The sequence below is a fragment of the Bombina bombina genome, chromosome 6 (assembly GCF_027579735.1).
Source record: "Bombina bombina isolate aBomBom1 chromosome 6, aBomBom1.pri, whole genome shotgun sequence".
Lineage (NCBI taxonomy): Eukaryota > Metazoa > Chordata > Amphibia > Anura > Bombinatoridae > Bombina > Bombina bombina.
Window position 1 is genome coordinate 293,317,072 of NC_069504.1, and position 27,430 is coordinate 293,344,501.

General features: G+C 34.8%; 1 protein-coding gene across 1 annotated transcript; it reads left to right on the top strand.

Moving 5' to 3' along the window:
* On the top strand, positions 1 to 27,430 carry LUM (lumican). The gene is made up of 3 exons (XM_053716907.1): positions 1 to 179; positions 4,052 to 4,972; positions 25,534 to 27,430. Exons 2-3 carry the CDS (start codon positions 4,072 to 4,074, stop codon positions 25,686 to 25,688), a joined length of 1,056 nt encoding a protein of 351 aa, XP_053572882.1. The 5' UTR covers positions 1 to 179; positions 4,052 to 4,071; the 3' UTR covers positions 25,689 to 27,430.

The following is a 27,430-nucleotide window of genomic DNA, read 5'->3' on the forward strand; positions in this document are numbered from 1 at the left end:
TCACTATGATGACATAAGAGCAGTGACTAGTTTTTTTCCCCCCTCTACTGTTTTCTAGTTCTGTATTACAGTGGTTCTGGCAGGCAGATTGCTCCTGACACTGTTTACAGCACATGATACTTGATTCACTCTCTTTTAATCTGCACAGGGAATTAAAGAGCTCAACATCAGGCATACAGGTAAGCAATGTTAAAGATCATGTTTAAGAATGCATTGTTTTCGTTATGTCAATTAGTTTAGGTTTACTGTGCCAATTATGCAATAACCATGCTTAATCTCTTAATCCATTAGAGGTTTCACCATGTATGTACTATGCATGCTCTTTTTATATTATTTTACTGCTATACTACAAAAAAATATATGAATAACATATGCATATCAAATGATAAAGTTCATAGTAGACTAGTTATTTTTATTTAAAGATATATTTCCTAAAAAATATAGTTTTAATTGATAAGATTTAAAATTCTGTAACATTTCACTCTGTATTAAAAAAATGTTAAATTTGAATTGTGATTTAAAATTTGTATTTATCTTTCAATATATCTGTTGCATGCACAAGAAAACTAGTAGTCATTTTATTTTCTACATTGTAAAGCAAATTACTGTTAAAAAGAAATGTTGCCCGAGGCTTGTTTAAGAAGTATACCATATAACTATGTAATGATAGCAGATCAAACAGTTAATTAACACAAATTATATGGCCTGTATTCCCTTTTTGTGCAGTAAAGTTAAAATATATATTTTATTTTATTTTTTAAATTCAATTTTTGATAAAGTATTTGTTAGCAAGCAGGCAAATGATAACTAAAACAAGAAAATCATTCTAATCATTTAATGGCATGCTGACATTTTAGGAATTTATTGAAACGATTATATTATATGCATGTTTGATAATGTACATTAGAGAAAAAAAATCAATGAAAGTTGTCCTTATGAAACTTTAGTTCTGTTTAGCTGTATATATTTGGCTTGTGTATTTACCAGACTCCCATTCTTATAATTTTAAAAGATTAAAACAGAATTTCAGATATTATAAACAGTTTGATGGAAGTACACATTACTAGAATGAAATGCAACTTTTAATGCATTTTAAATACAAAGTCATGGTCTACACATACATATTATTTTCCAGTGTCCCAACATGACTTTTATTGATTTCTCTCCAAGTAGCTTGTGATTTCATAGCTCATATAGACTAATGTGAAAATCAGACACTTACAAATTATTTTTGACTTGTCCATTAGATTAACTTTGATTTCTTTGTTATATAATAGTCAAATAATATTGATGTTTATTGATAAACGACACAAATGTTAATCCAGGTGTAAAAGTCTGTTACATTCTTTTTTAATGCATTTTATTTTATGGGTTTTTTTCCCCAACATTTTAGTTTAAAATCTTTGAGCTAAAGATCTTTGGCAACAGGCAAATGGTTCTTACACTTTAATAAAGTTAAAGATGCCTGCATCTAATAGTTCTGGCACCACTCCCAGAAATAGGTGGGAACTTATACATACTTTTGTTTCAGCCTCCCACCTGACTCAGCAATGTCTGCTGTTTTACAAATTAATTGATAAACCTCATAAAAATATTATTTGACTTAGCAATGCTATACATCACATTATATACAATATCATTTTTATTTAAAGGGACAGTCCACACCATACTTTTTGTTGTTTAAAAAGAAGGATAATCCCTTTATTACACACTCAACAGTTTTCCATAACCAACACTGTTATAGAAATACATGTTTTACCTCTGTGTTTACCTTGTATCTATGCTTCTTCAAACTGCCTCCTTATTTCAGTTATTTGACAGACTTGCATTTTAGCCAATCAGTGCTCACTCCAGGATAATTTCACGTGCATGAGCTCAATGTTATATAAATGAAACACATGAACTAATGCCTTCTAGTGGTCAAAATTCATTACAGGTAGTCTTCAAGGTCTAAGAAATTAGCATATGAACCTCCTAGATGTAGCTTTCAACTAAGAATACCAAGAGAACAAAGCAAAATTGGTGATAAAAGTAAATTGGAAAGTTGTTTAAAATTACATGCCCTATTTAAATCATGAAAGTTTCTTGGGCTTGACTGTCCCTTTAATGGAATACTATTTTAAATGTTTTATAGGTACTTACAATTTAGTTTAACTAATAATTAAAGACAAATGTTATCTATAGTTTTGCATAGTTTATGGAATCTGCAAAGAGGAATTCTTAAGAAAATCAAATAATTGTAGACAAAAGACAACAAATTCAAAAATCTCTCAAAAAAAATTGTAGGAAAATGTAGGGAATAAAATAATTTGTAATTTCAAATTTGTTTTATATGATTCATTGATTGTATGTGTGTGTCTTGTCTGCTGGGTAGATGCAAAACAACATAAGGTAAAATGAAAACTGAAAAGATTTGTCTTACACTAAAAACATGTTTTTAAAACATAAACATTGAATGCATTGATGTTCAAGGTAAAGAACTGCAAAGATGTGTATTACAAAGTGAGGTTTGGATGCTTTAAAGCCAGTGTGTCTGGGGGAGAGTCTAGAAAATCCTTAATCAGTTCATTTATGGTCTATTCAAATTCTACTAAAACTATTTTAGCATTGCTGGTAACAATACCTCATGCGTATCTATTATACATTATTACTCAATGACTTCCATTGTCATCTTTTGAAGGCTATTGGAAGGCTGAAGTTGCAGTGGAGCTGTATAAACCTAATTTACTTATTATTCCACATAAAATGCTTTATTATTAAAAAAAATAATAATACAGTTGGGGCTTTACTTCTATTGTTTATTTTGAATGATATGCCTTTCATTTATATATAAAAATAAAAATGACTATAGGATCCTTGTAAATATAAAGAATGCATATACCTTAAAAAGTATATTTGATCTTCTATAGTTATTGCATTTTCCATATATATATATACATACACACAATGCAGAGATATGGGATCCAGCACTCACTTTAATCCTTATTCACAGCTGCCGGGGTAAAAAGTAGCATATAATCCAATGAAATCCAGAAGGCACTCTCTGTTTTGAGGACAGAGAAGACCCCGAAAACGTTAACTTAATTAAAGTATTATTTTCAAAACGGAGAATGCCTTCCGGATTTTATTGTTTTATATATATATATATATATATATATATATATATATTGAAGCATAATATATAAATATATGGTCATTTAGTAAAACATTCAAGCAACTTTACATCAAAAGATAATCTTGTAAGCATTTTAATAATGAATAAATGTGACATATCTGCTATCTACTGGTAAGCCACAGATACAATACACATAAGAGAATACAGGTAACTTCCTAGGGGTGTAGTCTGTCAGGAGGGGGTTCCTGTTGGTCAGTGCACTTCCTACTATGTTAGTCTGAGTGTTTCACACTTGGTTGCCTAGTACAGCCATCCGTATACTGTAAAGATGAAATGTATAGGTCCCTCTTAAGATGATATTGGCTGTAAAAATGTCAGAAAGCAAGTCATCAATTTTACCTATAAGTGTAGATGAATAATTATGGCTCTAAGCTGAGAGCTCAGGTAATACACATATGGCCTTGAATTATATTTATTACCCATCTCTAGCACTGGATGTGGGATTCTGCCATGCACTAAATTAGAAATAATATGCATTATGCCTTTTAGGGAGAGTTAGCACATATATACATTAAGAAGTATAACAAAATCAAAAGAACATATATACATTAAGAAGTATAACAAAATCAAAAGAACATATATACATTAAGAAGTATAACAAAATCAAAAGATTTTTTTACGTCTTAAATAAAGTCACTTTCACATTATAATTAATTTCAGCCTGTTTTTTTTATTTATAGGTGTGTATTGTAGGTTTGGTCATAAAAGGAAAGGACAAAAGGTATATTTAAACAATTATTAGTAAATTTAAAGGTAATAGCTCCATATATACGATTTACATATACAATATATAGAAAAAATATTAATATGAATGATACATAAAACATTATTTAAATTATATTGTTGTTAAAACTTTGGCTTTTTGATATTCTCCAGGGTTACTGTTCATTGACGTGATGCATCTTCATTACATCCCATTATTTGCGCTGCTGATTAGTGGCATCTCATGTACCTATGATTACTATGATTATGGAGGAGGACACTCTTCACCAGAGGGAGATTACATTGGATACTTATCTTCTGGATCAACTGCAAACTGCGCCCCAGAGTGTAATTGTCCAGCAAACTATCCCTCTGCCATGTATTGTGACAACCTAAAATTAAAGAAAATTCCAATCGTTCCCTCTGGGATACAATATTTGTATTTGCAAAATAATATGATTGAGGGAATAGAGGATGACGCATTTGCCAATGTAACAGACCTTAAATGGCTAATCCTAGACCATAATCATTTAACCAATGCTAACATTAAGAAAAATGCCTTTGCCAAATTAAAGGAACTACAAAAGCTTTACATCAATTTTAACAACCTTACTGAACTTGTGGGACCCCTTCCAAAAACCATGGATGACCTGCGTTTGACAAATAATAAAATTTCAAAGATTACACCTAACATTTTGGAAGGTCTGGAAAACTTAACCGTTATTCATCTACAACATAATGCACTGAAAGAAAATTCTATTTCGAGTGCATTTAAAGGTTTGAAATCTCTGGTATACCTTGATCTGAGTTTTAATGAGATGACAAAACTTCCCATAGGACTTCCACCAAGTCTAAACATGCTGTATTTTGACAACAATAAAATTACCAATATACCTGATGAGTATTTCCAAGGTTTTAAAGCCCTGCAGTACCTTCGCCTGTCCAACAATCAGCTATCAGATGCTGGTGTACCTGGCAATGCCTTTAACATATCAACCCTTGTTGAGCTGGACCTTTCCTTTAATTCACTTGGGAGCATTCCAGCTGTCAATGAAGGCCTAGAAAATCTCTACCTGCAAGTAAACAAAATCCAAAGTGAGTTGATCTGCAGATTTAACAAAAATTCCTAATTTTTCCTTAGTTACTAATTATTCATAATATAAAGGGCAAATGCTAGTTTTATGGATATCTTCCTATCAAGTATTCATATACATAAATGTTAAAGTGTGAAAAGATGTTGAAATCTAATTAACACGTTAGATAAAGTTAGATGATTTTAAACTGTTTGATCTATAGTATTTTAGGGAATGTTGTTTTTGAGTTAAGAGACATTATATGCACCTTGTTTTGACTAAAATGAATATATTTAATTGTATTTTAATGGTACTTCTTTTGGTAAAAAAACACCCATTTTTTGTCACACTTGTGGAAACTTGTTCCTGTCCACATATATTTCGGTGGGAGATATTTCAACCAGTGAGATTGCACCATGAAACATGCATTCACTGCTAGATGCAATTTAAATATATTTTACTTGTTCATCCAACCCCTTTTCTTTCTATTTCTGATACAAAACCTAGTGCTTCCAATGTACATTAAATAACAAAAAAATATGCTTTGTAGTGGTTAACTTTTATAATCAAAGATATATATATATATATATATATATATATATATATATATATATATATATACTGTATAAAAAATCACACTATATGATAAATATTACCAGTAATTGGGACATCAGTTCAATACATTAAATGACATTAAATTTAAAATGTCACAAAATGAGAAATTGGAACACTGTTACAACTTATATTATAAATAATACATATAATATATATATATTATGGTGCTTGCTTTTTCTGTAAAATATCTCTGGCAATTGTCACTATTCAACTCCCTCAGGATGTCTAAATTGCCGCCATCATACTTAAAGGTTCATTAAACTTAAAATATGTTATCATGCATAAAAAACAATGTATAAACATGTTACATTGTTTTATTTTTTCAAGAAAACATGGAAGAGCTTTCATTGTATTAAACTAAGAGGAAGTGTGTAACTTAGCTGTGGGATGGAAGCTTACTAATTAATAACCAGAAAACTCCCACAGGTCTACTGATCACTATGACATACAAACATCAAAACAACAGAAAAAAATCAGTATAGGAACAGAAGTTAGATACAACAAAGAACGTTTTCATTATGTCCCTTTAATTATGGTGAAATATCTTGAAACCTTCAATATTCTACACAAATTAGATTGGAACATACCTAAATGACCACAGTAAACAAGACCATAATCATGTATTTTAACAAGCTTTTCAAGAAGTGATTATCTGATATGCTATTTGTTGAAAAAAAAATCTTGCTTTTTATGTGTGCTAGTCTTTTACACTGCATTGCATAATAGCTGATATGTTTTATGTGTATGTATAATATGGCTGTAATGTCCCTTTAATTAAAAATACATTTACATGTGATCAGTAACAAACAAGTTAATACGGGGATATTTGTTTCCCAAACAAGTATTAGTATATGATCAGTAACAAACAAGTTAATACAGGGATATCCCTTTCCAAACAAGAGTTAGTGTATGTACAGTAAGTGTGTGTATGTGTGTATATTTATAATTTTACTAAATTATGTGTGTGTGTGTTAAGGGGGGGGGGGGGGGATTTTAGAATTTCCATGCTTTTCAACATTTGATTGGATACTTTTTTATTAAAGGGACCGTTCACCCAAAAATATTCTCCCATTTAAAGAGCCATAATACCCAAATGTTTAAACACTTGAAAGTGATGCAGCATATCTGTAAAAAGCTGATTAGAAAATATCACCTGAACAACTCTATGTAAAAAAGAAAGATATTTTACCTCAAAAGTTCCTCAGTAGCCACCTCCCATTGTAAAGGATTTCTAAGCAGCATTTTAGTGTGTCTGTCCTGGGACATCTGAAGGGACTAGCATCGTGCACTCTCATATTATTTCACCAATCAGGTAAAGGAAGCTTACTATGAAATCTCATGAGAGTTAAGTCAAATCTCATGAGATCACAGTAAGAGTTCATGACCTCAGCACTGCTGATGCTGATTGGCTGCTGTTCATTTCTTCATTTTTTTAATTTTTTTTACCTGCAGCTGGGTGCAGCTGAGTATAACTTTTTACACAGAACTTACTCTGCTGAGCTGAGGAAATTGTGAGGTAAAATATCTTCCTTTTTTACATAGAGATGCTCAGGTGATATTTTCCTGTCATCTTTTTACAGTTATACTGCATCAGTTTCAAGTGATTTAGCATATGAGTATTATGTCCCTTTAAATTGTTCCCAAATGATCCATTTTAATTGCTGGAGTGTATTAAATTGTTTACAAGTAGCTCCTTTACCCCTATTTTGGCATTTGAAATAGCTGATTTAGCTTGTGGTATCCCAACCTATAATGAAAGTTTTGATACTGGAGTCTCAGCTATTGAATAGCCTAAGTAAACACAGCCAGCAGAAGAAATAACACTCCCAGTGGTGTGCAGGCTAGATAAATATAAGACAAAATATAAGATAAGAAAACAAGTGATAACATAATGAGATCTGATATTACCTGAAACTAAACTCATTGAAATAGGCTGTGGTTTAAAAACACAAAACCAGCTACTTCATATACACAAATAAACCTGAAAATGCAATTTCTCATACATTATATACTCTGCAGCTGGTATAACAAGTCATTGAAAATACATTAATATAAAAACAATTTTAGTGTACTGTCCGTTTAACATGTATTTGCTATAGAATTATCCAGTTTTCTAATAAAAAGTTGCTGTGTATGCAGGGAAGTGAAGATATTGGGGCCTATCTATCAAGCTCCGAGAGGAGAGCAGTTATGAAGCAGCAGTCACAAAGACCGCTGCTCCATAACCTGTCTGCCTGCTCAGAGCAGGCGGACTGACACCGCCGGAATTCAACCCGATCGAGTGCGATCTGGTTGATTGACACCCCCTGCTGGCGTTGCACCAGCAGCTCTTGTGAGCTGCTGGTGCAATGCTGAATATGGAGAGCGTATTGCTCTCCTTATTCAGCAAAGTCTGGTGGACCTGATCCACACTGTCGGATCAGGTCCGCCAGACTTTGGTAAATAGAGGCCGCTCTGTGAGCTTTTACAATAAGAATGCTGTGCATGTAGTGAAGATTAAGGTGCTGTGTGTGCGGTGACAGTGATGGTACATTGAGATAGAAACATAAATTTTGACCAACAAGTTTTAATAGAATTTTCTAAAAGTGTAAACTTATTTAGTTTGTAGGATAACCATTATCCCAGACATTCTTGATATCCCCACAGTGTTTGTCCTTACCACTTATAATGAAATTTTATTTCATGAACCAACCACTGTGAAGAAGTGCTTCTGAAAATGACTCCTGAACCTACTACCACTTGAGATCATGACCCTTGTTCTGGAAATGCTCTTTTTGTGAAGAATAATTACAGCTTCAGCTTTACTAAGCCCTTTAATATACTTCAAAGTTTCTTTCGTATCCCCTCTTTCCCTTCTCTCCTCTAAGCTATACATATATAGGTCATTGAAAGTTTCCTACTAAGTTTTATTTTTTTAGACTATATACCATTGTAGTAGCACTCCTTTGAACAGATTGCAATTTATGTATATCCTTCAGGAAATATGGCCTCCAAAACTGCACACAATACTCAAGATGGGGCCTAACTATTGATCTCTAAAGTGGCATAAAGTAAGAACCTTACTATTTCTGCTGCAAATACCTCTACCTATAAAACCAAGCATTCTACTGACTTTACTCGCTGCAATACTACGTAATAATTATTTTTTTGCCCTTTTAAAGAGTTGTTTTGTATTATTATCCTGTGTATGCAAAATCAGCCTTCTAAAATCTAAAACTTTTTTTTTATTGTCGGTGGACAGTACCTAAACATTAATACTAAAGCATTGTTTTTAAGTATTAAATCTAATATAGCTACCTTACAAAATTGCTTGAGTGATTCTCTGTGCAAGGACTCAAAAATATACCTGCTTCTAATTGATCTAGCAAGGGTTGCAGTAATTATAATGAGTGTGTAGTATGTGCAGTAATGCCTTGGAATCAGCTATAAGATTTAAGGCTGCCTTTGAGATGGGGAAGTTGAGTGAAATTGGACTAGGTGTCAACTACATTAATGCTCTAGGGCTGCTTCAATGCTAAAAGTGTTTCTGATTAAATGAAGTGAATACAAGGTTAGAGGACATTTAAAATGAATGGAATGCACACATTGCTTAGTCCAGAGGTGATAACTGTGCTTCATGTGTGTTACAACTCTTAAGGCTAAGAAACTAGCCACAAAGGTGAGAGCAAAGGTGAAAAGATCCAAACTTAAGAGACTTTTCCAGGTGTATGTAACACCCAATGCAAATTAAACTCATGATTCAGATAGGGCATGCAATTTAAAACAATTTTCCAATTTATTTTTAGTATCAAATTTGCTTTGTTTTCTTGGTATTCTTTGTTGAAAGCTAAACCTAGGTAGACTCATGTGCTAATTTCTAAGCTCTTGAAGGCCGCCTTTTATCTCAGTGCTTTTTGACAGTTTTAATTGCGCTTATATTATAAGTTGAGTGAAATCGTGATTGTGTTAGTGCAATTGCGATTTAAGCAACAATTCTTACCACAATATCAGAGCTGTGGTTAACTGTTTTCTGAAATAAAAAGTTGCATAAAACACTTCAAAAATAGATTACAAATACAGTTACACTCATATTAACACCATTTAATAAAAAATATGTTTAAAAATTATTGCACAAAAAAGATATAAGGGCTCAAAGATATGAGATCTCAGATGTTGAAGAAAAAAAAAAAGCCGCCAAAGTACATTAACATAGAGATACAAACAGATACATTGCTAAATAAGTATTTGTATGTACACTTTTTTTTCTCCACGCAATATTAGATGTTAAGCCTTATTTTGCGCAAGCGGTAAGCTGCAAAAATCTGAACTCTAGTTGAGTTTTTGCAATTACTAAAACGCAATATACCATGTCATGCTTTTTTTAACTAAAGATACCAAGGGAAAACTTTACAATAGAAGTAATATAGAAAGTTCTTTAAAATTGCATGTTGTATCTAAATCATGGAAGAAAAATGTTTGGTTTCATATCCCTTTAAGTTTATGAGAAATAAAATAATTTTTTTTACGGGGGGGGGGGGGTACTGATGCTTAGAGAATATGTCAGAACTAGAGAAGAAATTTCAGTTATTTCCATAGAAAAGAAAATAATATGCTTTGAATTTTGTATTATGAATATGAGCTTTCCAGCATGTTGTGCATGTTCTGTGTCATTTTATTATGATTTCTACTATGTGCCTTACATATTATTGCCTGCATAATTTAATATGAATTTAAATTTTCCAGAAAATATGATTTTTGCAGAACAATTTTATTACAAATTTTATGTGATTTAACAGTACAGCAAAAAAAGAGAATTGGATGGAGCACCAGCGTTTAAAAAGTCAATACTTTATTGATAATCCTTTAAAACATAGAGGAATTAAAATGGTAACAGGTTGGTGTTGTCCTAGCAAGAGTCAGCTCATACAGCTGACATGTTTCGGCTGGATGCCGTTATCAAAGCTGCTAAGTTGCGCCCTTAAAAACAGAGTAATAGACTCCTATTGGGCAATAGTATTGAGCACTGATTAACATGTTCAGTGCACATTAACCCTTAAGTGATTCATATTAAATTAAAAATAGAGGATAATGTGGATCTGTCTAGTGTTATAAACATGGTACTTATGGGCTCCTCAACACTCCCTATTTGGCCGGGTGGATAAAAGGTCATCTAACTTAGTAAACACTATATTAAGCTGAATTGATACATTTTGCTAAGAGCTATTCCCTGTGGTAAAAACCTTTTTGGTATAGTGCTTATTGTTACTCCTCCCTAGTCTAATGTTTGGTTATGGCTGCCTAGACTATACATATATTGTGTGTAGTATTTCCTTTATGTTCTAATTGTATTATTACTAGTAGGCTTGTTAAATTTTGCTGTACTTAACAGGATGTCACAATTCAACTGAAATAGTCATAAACCCTGCTACACTGGACAACAGTAAAATTTGTATAGTTAGATAGTGCCACCCTTGGCATGTAATATCTTGCAGAATCTGACCAATCTATAACGTAAATATAAGCCTATTTTTTGGAATTAAAAGCATTATATAGTTACTTAAGATATTTTCCTATGCCAAGTGGTTATTCTCTAATATTATGGCAGTGCAATTAATCCAAACAAAGGGAGCTGCAGGAGCAAATTTCAAGAGAACAAATAATGGAACAATGAACTAGCAGTGAGCTGGACACATTGACTGCTTAATTTTATTTGGAAAATAACCAAAGTAGCTGCTCACAGGATTAAACTAATTCATAGGTACTAATGTGGACTTTTAATGTTGGCTAATGGAGAGTACCCTTATGTGGACCCAAGCTTGTAAAAAAGTATCACTCAGTTGAACTGATACTAGGTATTCGTCACCAAAGATATACAGATATGTTAAAAAAAAATATATATATATGTATATTTATATTTAGATTTAGAGGGGTGCCAAGGAGTCTTAGCTCTTAATCTCACTGTATGGTAAAGGAGTGGAAGAGCATGTGAAGGATAGGAAAAAGTATATAAAATAATTTAAGTTACTTGACCCCGCCTACTACTCCCAATAGTTAATTAGGTCATACATAGAATTAAGACCTTGGGGGTGTCTCGTTTTTAGTGTAAAGATCCAAAAGATCTCACGTTTAGCTAACAGCTTGTCTCTATCACCCCCTCTCGGCGGAGAAAGTACTCTCTCTATACACGTCCAACGGAAAGTGTCTGCACTTTTCCCGTGAATGTTAGCAAAATGCTGGACCAAGGGCGTGCTTGCTTTTCCAATCCTGATATTGCAGAGGTGCTCCCTAATACGAGACCTGATCTCCCTTGTGGTAAGGCCTATGTATTGCATTTTGCAGGTCTCACAGGAGGCGAGGTATATAGTATATGTTGATCTGCAGTTCAAACACATATATTTTTGTGAACACCTCCCCTGTGACCGATGAGCTGAACTGACTTCCTAACTGGACCTTTTCATAGGCAACACACTCCCTATTGTGGCATTTGAACATCCCTTTTTGTGTAAGCCAGGATGACTCTTGTACTTTGCTTTTAATGATTTTCGTAGGTGCCACTAAGTTGCCTATTGTTTTATTTCGCCTGTATGAGAAATGGCAAGACCTGATAGACAGGTCCACCAAACCCTCGTCAGCCTTGAGCATGGTTAAATGCTTTCTGATTACATTACAAATCTGCGTGTATTGTTCCGAATGGTCTGTTACAAAGAAGAGGTCATCCCCAGTGCTACCCACCTTCTTGGTGTTTTTTGCCTTGGGACACAGGAGATTTTTTCTATCCATTTGCCTGACCTCTTCCAGGGCCCGGTTCACCAGATCTTTGTGGTAACCCCTATCCTGCAACCTCTTTGATAGTTGCATTGCTTCATTCTCAAAATCAGAACTCATAGAGCAATTCCATTTCAAACGGGTGAATTGTCCCTTGACAATGCCCTTGAAAACACTTTTGGGGTGGCTACTCTTAGAGTGCAACAGTGTATTACCTGATATAGGTTTCCTGTATGCTGTGGTCCGAATTTTCTCACCAGCCACCCCCCAAAGTGTAACATCCAGATAGTTAATGTTATAAAAACTAAATTCAAAGGTAAAGCCCAAGCTAAGGTCATTGTTGTTAAGAGAACCCACGAAGGTGGTGAGTTCAATCTCATCACCCTTCCATATAAATAGGTCGTCAATGAACCTCCTATAAAACACTATCTTTGAGCTGAGGGGGTTTCCACCTCCATAGATGTGGTCCTTTTCCCACCAACCCATGTAGAGGTTGGCGTACGAGGGGGCAAACTTGGCCCCCATCGCAGTCCCACATGTCTGGAGGTAGTACACCCCCTCAAACTCAAATTAGTTGTGTGACAACAAGAATTCGGCCATTTGGATAACAAACTCACAATAGTCTCTATCTTCTCCATGATATTTGTTGAGAAAATAAGAGAGAGCAAGCAAGCCTTTGGCATGTGGAATGGAGGAGTAGAGTGCTTTCACATCTACTGTAAGCCAAATATAGTCTCTCTTCCACTCAATATTTTCAAGAAGCTTTAAGATATGCATCGTGTCTCTTACAAAGCTCCACAGCTCAGGAACCATTGGCTGCAATATCTGATCCAGCCACTCCGAAGTATGCTCCAGGAGCGAGCCGATGCTGATCACAATGGGTCTGCCAACCACATTGTCGAGTGACTTGTGGACTTTCGGCAAAAGATTGAAAATAGGGGTCATGGGCTTACTTACCAATAAATAATTGCCAGTTTCTTCATCAATGTAACCAGCTTCCATGCCATCGTCTATTAAGCTTTCAAACTTCCTTTTGAAAAGACCAGTAGGGTCTGAATTCAGAACCCTATAATCCTTGGTGTTATGTAGCTGTCTATAAGCTTCATTGATGAAGTCAGATCTATTCCCAACCCCAGACTTAAAATCTTGGTTTCCACAGTATTCAATTTGTAAGAGGATAAGTTTATCTTACCTTGTTTGCCTCTGATTTCTCCTGAGCGCATAACCCCCTTTGTTTGTTCCCTTTTGATCTTCTCCCCCCCGTCTCTTTGCTGGGGGGGGGGGGGGAGAGAAAAAACCTGTTTCAATTCTACATTCTCCATTGTTGGGTAACTATCTTGAATACTCTCTCTCTCCTGTGTCTGTACTACATATCTGGATGTAGGTTGTGCATTCTTCAGAATAGAGGGTGTTAAGGCATTAGGTTTCTCTTTTGGCCTTACCACCTCATTCATATGTAATGGAAGGGCAGATCTAATCTGTGTATTGGGATCAAAAGGAGGTGTATCCTCCTCTCCTGAGGCCGAACTTTCACCTCCTGATGATGGTTCAGCTTCACTTTCTCAGAAGCGGATTCTCCTCTGCTGTCTGCCTCTGCCTCTCCCCCTGCACCTACCCCTGAATCCTCTGCCCCTATTGTTGGAACCTAAGGTGTGATTGTACTCTCTATGCTTCTGTGTTCGCTCCTTTCTATTCCAGACATAGATAGTATTGTTGTTAAAATCAGTTTGGTCCCTTATATATTTTGAATGTTTAATTTCTAACAACAAATTCTTGGCCTCTGCCACAGCATCTTGTAATAATTTATCAAATCGGGTAAAATCAACATCATCACACCGTCTGTTCAGTTCATCTTGTACTTGGGTAATCTTAATTGTAATTTCCTGGACCTGCTTATTTTTATATATGATCAATAAGCGCATGAGATTCCAGGAACAATCAGAGATAGTATCATTCCATTCATTAATAAATGCCCTATCATCCGTAGTGAATGTAGGATACTTATTGATTCTAAGTCCCCTAGGTATAAGTTTGAGCTTTAAATAATTTTCCATAGTCCAAATGTCCCACTTATATTTGTTCTCTTTATTCATAAGATATTCCATCTCTTCAAATAGAGTAGTGAGTTTCTGTTGTGTTCTGTCCAGTGTGAAAACATTTTCAGCTAATATGAAGGCTATTTGCCACCTTATGTCTCTGGTATTACTAGGTGTATCTCCCCCTTGTGTCTTATAGACTACAGATTATATAAAGAACAGCAATACATTTGAACACAAATAATGTAATATAAGGTGAACTGTCAACTAGCAGAATGCCTTAGTATCCGGCATCCTGCTATTGGCTAGATATACAGTTAAAGGGACATAATACCCATATGCTAAATCACCTAAAAGTGATGCATCAAACTGTTCAAAGTTGACAAGAAAATATCACCTGAGCATCTCTATGTAAAAAGGGAAAATATTTTACCTCACAATTTCTTCAGCTCACAATAGTAAGTGTTCTGTGAAGTACACTCTTTTTGTAGGGTGAAATTAACACTACTATTTCTGTTCTAGTGTCTTCAGTGTACAACACCTTTTCCACGATGAGTACTTTGTAATATTACTTAGAGATATACCATATAGGGGGAACTCCCAGGTAGTGCACTGCCGTTATTTTTTCTGCTTTGCACAAATACTTCAGCTTCTGTCCAGCTGCAAGTTGGAAAAAATAATAATAGCCAATCAGCATTAACAGTGTTGAGTTAATGCATTGCTTTGCTGTGATCTCATGAGATTTCATAGTAAACTTCCTTAAAGTTAATGTACAGTTAACACGGATGCCTCACGGCATCGTATAGACTTTTAAAAATTAGCCTGAGTTTATTTCATTAAATTTTTTTATATTTATTTATTTTCTTAAATGTTTACATTTTTACTGAAACGCCGATAAGACAGCTTTCCCGCCCGCCATATTGTCTAATTGATTGACAGCTGACGATTCTTTAAACAACTAATCCTTGTTTCCCCCTGGGGCGTTCAGTCCCTTTGCATAAATGTCATGGCCCAAGGGGGAAACAAGGATTAGTTGTTTGAAGAATCATCAGCTATCAATCAATTTAGACAATATGGTGGGTGGGAGAGCTGCGCTTATCGGCGGATCGGTAAAAATGTTTAAATTTTAAGAAAATAAATAAATATAAAAAATATAATGAATGCTAACTTTACATTCACTTTAAATTGAAACAGAAACTAAGATGACTATGCCTGCACATGCCAGATGCACACTTTCTTGCAAATTCGGGAACTAGCATCCTGAGTGGCTGCTTAAAGTCTCTTTACAGTGGGTGTGGATACTTAGCAAATTTTGAGGTAAAATATCTTCCTTCTTAACTAGAGATGTTGAAGTGATATTTTCTTGAAAGCTATTTACAGCTATGCTGTATTACTTTCAAGTGCTTCAACATTTGGGTATTATATCCCTTTATCTTTAAAATAAGCATAAAAATGTAAACTATTATTCGTTTTAATAAATGGTTATAAATTAAAGGGATACGAAACATTGCTCATTTATTAAATAAAATAAATAATAATAAGTGTTAAACACAAAAAGAAACTGGTGGGGTTTTTTGTTTGTTTTTGAACTCATCTTGAACTACTCTGCCCTTAATCTCCATAAGCAACACTACTTATCTCTAATCTTTCTTCAAACCCAAAACGTCTGTTCTCCACTTTCAATACTCTCCTCTGCCCTCCCCACCTCCTAATACAACTTCTCTGTCAGCTCAAGACTTTGCCAGCCACTTCATTAACAAAATCGTCTCCATCAGAAATTAAATCAGCTCTCAACATAATTCCATTCTCTCCCCCCCTCAAATGCTCTCACTCAACCACAACCCACATAATCTTAAACTTAGCTCATTCTCAACTGTTACTGAGGAAGAAGTTTCGGCACTGATACTGCGCTCTCACATCACTACCTGTCCCCTTGACCCTATCCCCTCACAGCTACTCCCCTCCCTCTGCTACCCTTACCCCTATACTAACACACATTTTCAACCTCTCCCTCAGCACCAGTATATTTCCCTCATCACTGAAACATGCACTGGTCACACCTATCCTCAAAAAACCTTCCCTTGATCCTACCTCCCCATCCAAATACCACCCTATTTCCCTCCTCCCTCTTGCCTCAAAGCTTCTAGAAAAACTACTATATGCATACCTATCCTATTTCCTTACGTTAAACTCCCTTCTTGACCCACTGCAATTTGGATTTTGTCCCCATCACGCCACAGAGACAGCTATTGTTAAGGTTACCAATGACCTACTTACGTCAAAAGTCCACTTCTCTCTGCTTATCCTCCTTGATCTGTCCGCAGCCTTTGACACTGTTACCACCCTCTTTTGCTCCAAACCCTCCAATCCTTCGGCATCTGTGACACAGCTCTTCCGTGGCTCTCTTCCTACCTGTCAAACCGTACCTTTAGTGCAGCCTTTTCTGGGGTCTCCTCTGCCCCGTCACCACTTTCTGTCGGAGTACCGAAAGGCTCTGTCCTCGGTACCCTTCTCTTCTCAATCTACACGTCATCACTAGGTTCCCTAATAAAGTCCCCCGGTTTCCATTATCATTTGTATGCCGACGACACCCAAATCTACTTCTCTGCACCAGACCTATCTCCATCCTTGTTAACCCGTGTCACTAACTGTCTTTCTCACATCTCTTCCTGGATGTCCTCTCACTACCTCAAGCTAAATCTCTCCAAAACTGAGCTCCTCATTTTCCCCCCTTCTTCCAAAATCTCCACCCCTAATCTCTCTATAACTGTCGACAACGCCATCATTACCCCTACCCCGCATGCCTGATGTCTCTGGGTCACATTTGACTCAGATCTTTCTTTCACTCCTCACATTCAGTCCTTGGTTAAAGCCTGCTTCTTCCACCTTAAAAACATCTCTAAAATTAGACACTTCCTTACACAAGACACAACTAAGAATTTAATCCACTCTCTCATTCTTTCCCGCCTCGATTACTGCAACACTGTCCTCTCTGGTCTCCCCACCTGCTGCCTAGCTCTTTTACACTCCATAATGAATGCCTCTGCCAGACTCATCTTCCTTACACGTCGCTCTTCATCTGCTGCACCTCTCTTACAATCCCTTCACTGGCTTCCTCTTAGGATCAAACACAAAATTCTCACTCTGACATACAAAGCCCTCAACTGTACTGTTCTCGCTATATCTTAGACCTTGTCTCCAGATACTCTCCCTCCCGTCCCCTTCGCTCTGTTAATGACCTCCTACTGTTCTCCTCTCTGGTTACCTCATCGCACTCCCGTTTACAGGACTTCTCTAGACTGGCTCCCATCTTGTAAAACTCTCTGCCTCGCTCCACAAGACCCTCCCCTAGTTTTGAAAGCTTCAAGCGCTCCCTAAAGACTCTAATGTTCAGGGATGCATACAACCTATGCTAACCTTACTTTACACCAGTTCCACTCCTCCATTGCTATCCCCTGAACCCCCTTATCATGTAAGCCTAAGAGTCCAGCTGTTTGTAGATTGCCTTCTTAAGAGCTGACTATAACAGTGCAACTCTTGGCAGGGCCCTCTACCCACTTGTTCCCTATAATTGTTTTGTTGTACTCCCCCTTTGTTTATAGCGCTGCAGAATCTGTTGATGCTCTACAAATAACCGATAATAATAATAAAAGTTTTTGATTTTTCTAAAAGCAAGCATCTTACTTGTTTTCTTGCAAAATGAGCACATAGAAATTCTCAGTGTAGCTACTGCCTGTATAGAGATAAGGAAGCTGCCATTATATAACTTAAGTTATACTGTTGAATGATTTTTGCCTCAAAATGCCTCTACTGAGCAATGGAAAGAAACTGATTGGAGCAACTGCATGTATCTGTCAGTAACCACTTACTAAGGGGAAACTTGACCATTGCCTTCCTATAGAGCAGGGGTCAGCAACCTTGACCCCCCAGATTTTTTGTAACTACATTTCCCATGATGCTGAGACACTCTTTAGGCTGTTTGAGCATCATGGAAAATATAGTTCTAAAAGATCTGGGTGCCCAAGGTTGCTGACCCCTGCTATAGAGATCACCCCCCCCCCCCTTGCAGGGCTGTGACAGAAAGAAATGGACCCTGCACATGAAGTAAAAAAGAGAAAGAAATTATTAATAATACATATTGCATTTATGTCTATTATGTATAACCCACTGTGTAGTGCTTTTTTTTACAACAATGAAACAAACTGTTTTATATATCTTTAATGACTCTATAGATTTGCCATCTCTCTGGGATAACATGTAAGATAAAAAGGGACACTGAACCCAAATGTTTTCTTTTGTAATTCAGATAGAGCATGCATTTGTAAGCAACTTTCTAATTTACTCCTATTAGCAAATGTTATTCATTCTCTTGGTATATTTATTTGAAAAGCAAGAATGTAAGTTTAGATGCCGGACCATTTTTTTGTGAACAACCGGGGTTGTTCTTGATGATTGGTGGATAAATTCATCCACCAATAAACAAGTGCTGTCCAGGGTTCTGGACTTTATTTTTCAAATAAAAATAGCAAGAGAACAAAGAGAAATTGATAATAGGAGTAAATAAGAAAATTGCTTAAAATTGCATGCTCTATCTGAATCACGCCAGAACAAATTTGGGTTCAGTATCCCTTTAAGAGCCAAGTTGTCCCTTAGATCATCCTTAATGTAAGGTGATCTACAACAGCTGAAAACTCTTGGCAGGGCCCTCTATCCATTCATCTGGTCCATATTTACCTATTATCATTTTTACCTTTTGAATATTATACCTATATTTTTAATGCTACAGAATTTCTTTGAGCGATACAAGTAAGTGATAATAATGTATTCCTGCCCTGTGACTGTGCTTTATCTTTTCAATATATGTTATGTAAAAAAGAACCACCTTTCCGTGTTCTCTTGTGTAATTGAAAAGGGACATACAAGTTTAAAACAAAATTGCTCTGATATGTTAGAGCATTTCATTATTGCACTATTGATTGCATAGAATTATGTTTTACACTCCTGCAAATGGGATGAAGTCATCTCCAAGGCAGAGGTGCACTACTGGGAGCTAGCTGAACACAATCAGTGAGACAATGACATGAGGCATATGTATATAGCCACCAATAACCAGCTAGGATAATAACAAAGATAATAACAAAGCAAAGTCAGTTTGATAATAGTATGAAAAGTGTTTGAAAATTACATGCTCTGTCTGAGCTATGAAAGTTTAATATTGGCTTTTATGTCCCTTTAAATTTCTACTAACACTTCCTTTTCCCTAACTTTCTTATTCTATGTTTTTCTCTTTATTTCTTTTAAATTATTTTCTTTTTTTAAATTTCCTCTGAATACTAATATAAGCCAAACCCACACATTCCCCAAAACACAAGTTAATCAGGTATGTGATAATAATATTTCTCTTACTGCAAAACTTCTAATCTAGCACAGTGCAATGTCTTACAGGCATTTAGTCTGCACCTTGTTTCAAAATACTGCAAAATAATTTTATAGACATCACCAATAAAGTGCCACACATCAGTATACTGCACTAACATGTGACCTTCATTTTACTTAAAGGGACATGAACCCCAAAAATTCTTTCATTATTCTGATAAAGTATACAATTTAAAAAAAAGTTTCTAATTTACTTCTATTATCAAATTTGCTTCATACTCATGTTATTCTTTATTGAATAGATAACTAGGTAGGTAGCCCAAGGCACTACATGACATGAAATAGTGCTGCTATATAGTGCTCTTGCTAATGTATAACATTGTTGCAAAAATGCTGAAATATAGTGCTGCAGACACATGCACACTTATAAGCCTACCTTCCGCTTTTCAACAAAGAATAACAAGAAAACAAAGAAAATTTGATAGTAGAAGTAAATTTAATAGAAGTAAGTTCTAATTTATGAAAGAAAATATTGGGGTTTTATGACCCTTTAACAGAAACTCAATGTGCAAACACATTGTAGTAACAGCTTTATTCCTCTTCATCTAAAACAAGAATCACCAAACTCTAGCTAATATTAAAGGGACATTGTACACTAGATTTTTCTTTGCAGAAATGTTTTGTAGATGATCCATGTTTATAGCCCATCTGGGAGTGTCTTTGTAACAAAGTATAGGTTTGCTTATTTTTAATAGCATTGTGCTGATTTTCAGACTCCTTACCAAGCCCCAAAGTATCAGATTCAATCTGCAGATTCCTGCTCTCTCCTGTTTGTTTAAAGGTCTTTTCATATGCAGGGGAGGCTCTGCTCTTCCTGCTTTCTTAGTCCCTTTCAGTGGGTGTCCCAGCCTAACCTCATCAACACTGCTAAACTGGGAGCTTCTAAGTCATTTTTTAAAAGGTTTTATACTGGATTTTTAGATCAGTATCTGTGCATAGTCTTCTTTATATTAGTGTCTATGAAAATTGGTGCATACCGTCCCTCTAATTACCTTATCCATTAGCCACAAGATTGAGTAAAGAAAACTGGTAACTCTGTATCAAATAAACATGTATGCATGTAACATAACTGACAAGATAATCAATTAACAAGGACCAGGGATTTAGAAAAGCATTACTCTCCTCATGTAGGACCATATAGTCCAGAAACATTAATGCAACACCCTAAATATGTCTATACATTGCCTTAACCTTTTTATGCCAGGTTAAATTTGTCTACATCGGAACAACGATTGTGAGATTTCAATGATGGGATCCGGTCAGGGGGCTAAGCCTACAACGTTAGGCATGCCCACCACGATCTAATCCCATTCAGGAAGCACTGTTGGCTTCTGTACAGCCAAACAGCTAAGATGTTCCATGCTGCCCTAACGGCGCTAAAGCACAGTGCATTTAGGATGGCATGGAACATCCCAACATTGGGAAAAGGTTAAGGTAGATAATATGTATATTTCCAGCAACAAATCACAATGCTATTCAACTGGCTTACATGTAAGGTTACCGATGATGGACAAATTATGAGTAGTGTGAAAATGTTTGTGCGCAAGCGAAAGGGGTTTTATCGTGGGTGTTTGCAATCATTGGACTTACCGTTGGTATTACGAGTTGAAGATAAACACGAATGCTTGAGCGCAATAGCGATTTATGCTAGAATGATTACAGCGACTTTAGAGCTCTAGTTGCGTGCATTGGGGCCCATTGAAGTTAAGTAGATGAAAACATGTAAAAACATATTTATGCAATATTAATATTTAATAATCAACAAATGCATGATAACAAGACAATGCAATATCACTGAAATTTAAATGAGTTTTTTTTCTGACAAACAGCAGGTATGTGTATTTCCACAACCCCTGTATCATGTGACAGTCATCAGCCAATCACAAATGCATATACGTATATTCTGTGAATTCTTACACATGCTCAGTAGGAGCTGGTGACTCAAAAAGTCTAAATATAAAAAGACTGTGCACATTTTGTTAATGGAAGTAAATTGGAAAGTTGTTTAAAATTGCATGCTCCATCTGAATCGTTAAAGTTTAATTTTGACTTGAGTGTCCCTTTAATGTTTTAACTATGTATTTAGTGTGGATATTTCACATTCCAATGTTTCTGCACACAGAAAAATATGTATTTATAAATAGATATTCCTATATATATATATATATATATATATATATTTATACCTATATATAATCATGTATAGATATAGGTATAGATATATTGTACCAAAAAAATAAATAAAATATGTAGAAATATTTATTTAAGAATTAATAGAACATATTCATGTCTGGTTAGCACACATGAGAATATGCAATTGGGTTTGCGCGAGAGTTGGGTGTTTTAGTACCACTTTTTTCTCTATAGACTTCTATTGGGGATTACGTGAACACACACTCTTTATTGTAAGTTCGGCTTTTTGCACTCGTCAGGTTAGCGTGAGAGTGAAAACAGTTTACTTTCAACACATAATACAATCACAAAAAGCTTACTTCTAGCGCAGTTAATGCTCCGCTTGTAATCTGGCCCAATGTGAGTGATGATTGCAATCAATGAGATCTTTGAATATGCCTGTTTTGTTGTCAGATGTAGTCATTATAATAGACGTTGAGTACACATCAACGTTTCCTACTGTTCAAATTTCTGTGTCACTGAACACGATTTAATATTTTTGTATTCAAATGCATTTTTGACATTTCAATGCAGATATTTAGACCTTTGCAGCTTGATGCCACACATGGAGGCCGAATTATCATTGAGCGAGCAGACATGATTCGATATTGCGAATCATGTCAGCTGCACATCAATAAATGCTGTCAGCATTTATCATTGCACAAGCAGTTCTTGTGAACTGCTGGTGAAATGCCGCCCCCTGCAGATTTGCAGCCAATAGGCCGCTAGTAGGGGGTGTCAATCAATCCGATCGTATTCGATCGGGTTGATTTCTGGTGATGTCTGTCCGCCGCCTCAGAGCAGGCGGACAGGTTATGCAGCAGCGGTCTTTAGACCACTGCTTCATAACTTGTGTTTCTGGCAAGCCTGAAGGCTCGCCAGAAACACAGGGCATCAAGCCTAGGGATGGGCGAATGTGTACATTTTCGAATTTCGAATGTAGAACGAATGTTATTACCGAAATTCGAATTCTACATCCGAATGTCGATAAGAACGAATATTCTTAAAAATTCGAAAATCAAATGTTATTTACAGTTTTCGAATGTCACTTTCGAATTCAAATTTTTATAATTATATTGAATGTCCACATTCGAAATTTCGAATTTAACATTCTATTTAACAAATACAATTCAGAAGTTCAATAGTTCATGTGGTAGGGCGGGAATCTAGTAAATTGATACATAATAGATACAAATATATCATTTTGAATGTTTCCATATAGAATATTGCATAATTTGAATATTACATTTAAAGAAAGCATTAGAAATACTATTACAAACATATAAATTCGAATTTTTCGAATTCGAATATAAATTTGAATTTTTCGAATTCGAATATTGCATAATTCGAATATTACATTTAAAGAAAAAGCATTAGAAATACTATTACAATCTAAATTCGAATTTTTCGAATTCAAATACACGTATTGCATAATTTGAATATTACATTTAAAGAAAAAGCATTAGAAATACTATTAAAATCTAAATTCGAAGTTTTCGAATTCGAATATTGCATAATTCGAATATTACATTTAAAGAAAAAGCATTAGAAATACTACTACAATCTAAATTCGAATTTTTCAAAAAGAATATTTTCGAATGTAATCGTAAAATTAGAAACCGAACATTCGAAAATCGAATGTTAGAATGTTATTTAAACATTCGAAATTCGATTCGAACGAACGAATGTGTTAAAATTCGTGCAGTTTTTCGAATGTTGCGAAACATTCGCCCATCCCTAATCAAGCCCTATACAGAGCTTGATAAATATGCCCCATGGTATGCAAATTATCAGCTTCAGTTCAACAATCTCCTTAAACACTAAAGTAAAGATGATTGTATATTTCAACATTATTAAAAATATAAGATTTTGAACACATTAAACATTATAGGTAATATTTTAAACAAAGTAGAAGGAAAATATTTTTGTCACAAATTCCTTTAATTGAATTGGCTACTTTTTTCTGTTACTTCATTAAGGGCTAGATTATAAGTCGTGTGGTATATTTCGTTTTCACAATCACGAAAACTCCGCTAGAGTTAATATTTTTGTGCTGGTCTGGTTGCGCTCATATTACAAGTTAAAAAAAAACTTATTTTGCACAAGAATTAACCCAACTAGCGCAAAAATCCGAACTTAGAATATCGCATGTGAGTGCATGTTTTCCCCCATAGAAATCAAAGCAAACAACATAGCATATTTGCAAATGTAAAGTATTTACAGTAATTGCACAGTTAAAACCTTTATTAAATATGAATATTGCATAAATAGGTTTTTTCATGTTTTCATTTACGGTAAAAGACTCTAATGTACTTCTATATATATTTCTATATGTGGGTACATATATATTTATGTGTTTCTATGTGTATATCTGTCTGAAAATACATATATATAAATATAAATACATAAATATATATGTACACATATATAGACATATCTATACACATGCATTTCCATCTTTAGACATGTATATACTGTATGTATGTATCTCAATGTTAAAGCCCTTTGGCTGCTTTTTTTTCCCTATCACCTGAGATCTCATATCTTAAAACATTTGTGTGCAATATTTTTGTGAATAATGTTTATTAGACAGTGTTACTATGAGTGTAACTGTACTTTGCAATGTATTTTTGAAGTGTTTTGTGCAACTCTTTATTTTCGGAAAAAAGTTAAACACAGCTCTGAAATGCCTCTAGCAAAATTGCAATTTCACTCAACTTATAATATCAGCGCAATGGAAAGGGGACGGAAAACGCTTGCGAAAACCCTTGCAAAATCATTTTCCTGCCATTTGTAATCTAGCCCTACATAATTCCCTTATAATTGATTTACACTGCCACTGATGACACATTTATTTGCTTGTGAGGAAATAATAATCTTTCTGTAGTGTACTAGTTAATATTAAATAATAATTTAAGTCTATACCTTGCATTTTTATACTTCATTGTCAAACACAGAAATTATATACTAGTAAATGCTTGAAAAATAATGGTATCTATTGGTCCTTGCGACCATTCTCAGTGAAGTAGTTTAAATTTGTATTATTTGTCAAGTCAGGACAAAAGTTAAGTTATTATATATATATATATATATATATGTTGCGGGTAAATTAAGAAATTGGGCAATCCTAGCATTACCTGGGTAAGCCCGATGTAACATCTAAACATAGATACAATGCGTTGCAATTCACACATCATCACTATGTTTTTTCCTCTTCCTGGGGGGTTCAATGGGGGTGAAGCCCCTCTTGTAAAACCTATTCCCCAAGGTTCACTTGGGGTGGATGCTAGAGAATTAGGCGGGGCACCTTCCTTGAACCCCCTGGCAGAGGCAAAATAAATAGTGTAGATGGTGGAATTACATTACATCAGGCTTTACCCACAGCTGCTTGGGTAATGTCAGGTTCTACCCGGGTAATCCTAGGACTACCGGGAATTCTGACTTTACCCATAACATATATATTATTATTATTATTGTTATTATTATTTTTTCTTTTTTTTGGGGGGGGGGGGGGGGGGGTAGAATTTAAACAGTATATAGTGAATATTATTTTTGCTAACTATTTGTCTTTGTTTTACAGAATTCACCCTGAACAGCTTTTGTAAGGTTATTGGACCACTGGAATACTCTAGGATTAGACATCTGCGTTTGGATGGAAACAATATTACCAGATCTGAGCTTCCCCAAGAGATGTACAGCTGCCTTCGTATAGCTTCGGAGATTGAACTAGAATAATGAATTTTCATATTTCTAAAATGTGGTTCCCAACCTGTTAATCCAGACTTTCTTTCAGGTCATAGAATAAGAAAAAAAAAAACATGTAAAAAATATATATAAAAAAGAGAAATAAATTACATTTCAAATATGCACTCCTGTGTGCCAATATAAATGCATGCAAATATTATATTAGGTGTAATCAAACTTCAATATACAAAACCAGAATAAACAGACTACATTTCAAGTCAAAATAATAATGAGCTGAAAAATAAAAAATATAAACTGAACAGAATAATTTAATTTACTTAATTTACTTATTATTACTATTTACTGAACTCTAATGAGTCTAGCAGGCTAGTAAAACTCATCCACTGGATATAATGATAACTTTCTACTGAAGATTAAGTTCAGTTCATAGTACAATGGGCATGTAAGGAAAAAGCTCTTGATTTTGAATTATGCTAGTTTTCAAATTATTGGCATAACATTACTTTCTGGAGAATGGTTTATTCAGGTATAGGTCCTTTTGTAAAAGAGTGAAAAGTATTGATTATGATAATATATTTTAATTACAGTTTTAGGGGCCGAATTATCAACCTCCAAATGGAGCTTGATGCCCCTGTTTCCGCATGGCTGAAAACACCAGTTATGAAGCAGCGTTCTAAAGACCACTGTTCCGTAACTGATCCGCTGCCTCTGAGGCTGTGGTCTTCATTCCGCCCGATCCTATATGATCGGGCTGATTGACACACACTGCTAGCGGCCGATTGGCCGTGAATCTGCAGGGGGCGGCATTGCACAAGCAGTTCTGGTGAACTGTTTATGTAATGATAAATGCCGGCAGTGTATGCTGTCGGCATTCAGAGTATCATGTTGGACAGACATTGATAAATTGGCCCCTTAGTCTTGAGTTATTTAGTAAGTGTTAGATACACAACAATTGACTGACTTTTCAGCATAAGCTCAGTCAATTACAAAAAGCAGTCAGTTAGGTTTATGAGGTAATATGAACCTGTTGTTAATAGCTTGATCAATGTCTAGTTTTAGATATTGAACTATATAGTGGGTTTTTTTTCATAGATGGACGTGATAGAAGTCTTTAAAGATTATGCTGAGAGTTTTAGTAACCTGGCAAACATATACTTTATCAAATTAATCAAGCATGCAAAAGTTAAATTGGTTTAAATGTACGCTAACATACATTACATTAAAATGTAACTAATCTTAGGTATAAGTTTGACCAATCACTTATTGGATAAATTGCTTATTTTATATTCATCTTAATATACATCAATTATTGTGTTTAAAAGAAATCAGGTCTTCATTTTATTTAACAGGAAATATGAAAGATATTACAGGTTAATAATATTTTTTCTAATATTGAATTCAAATGGACAAATAAGCAAGAATTAAATAGCCAACCTGAAAGAAAGAGGTCTGGGTACCACTTATCTTAAATAAACTTCTTTATGCTTAATGGAAAAATATCTCAGGATACATGGGTGTGCATACTAACACATCTCCTTACTAACAAATAGCATGATTTTGGTGTCCACATTAGTGTCCACATTAGTTCAGACAGTATATTTCTACAAATGTCTTCTATGTATATTTTTAAATAAAGGCTAATAACATCGGTGAGCAAGAACAAAATAGCATTTATAATTTAAATTTAAACTCCCCAGTGTAATATTATTCATATTAAAGAGAATTTTAGATATTACAAAATATATTTGTTGAATAAAATATTTGCTCTAAAA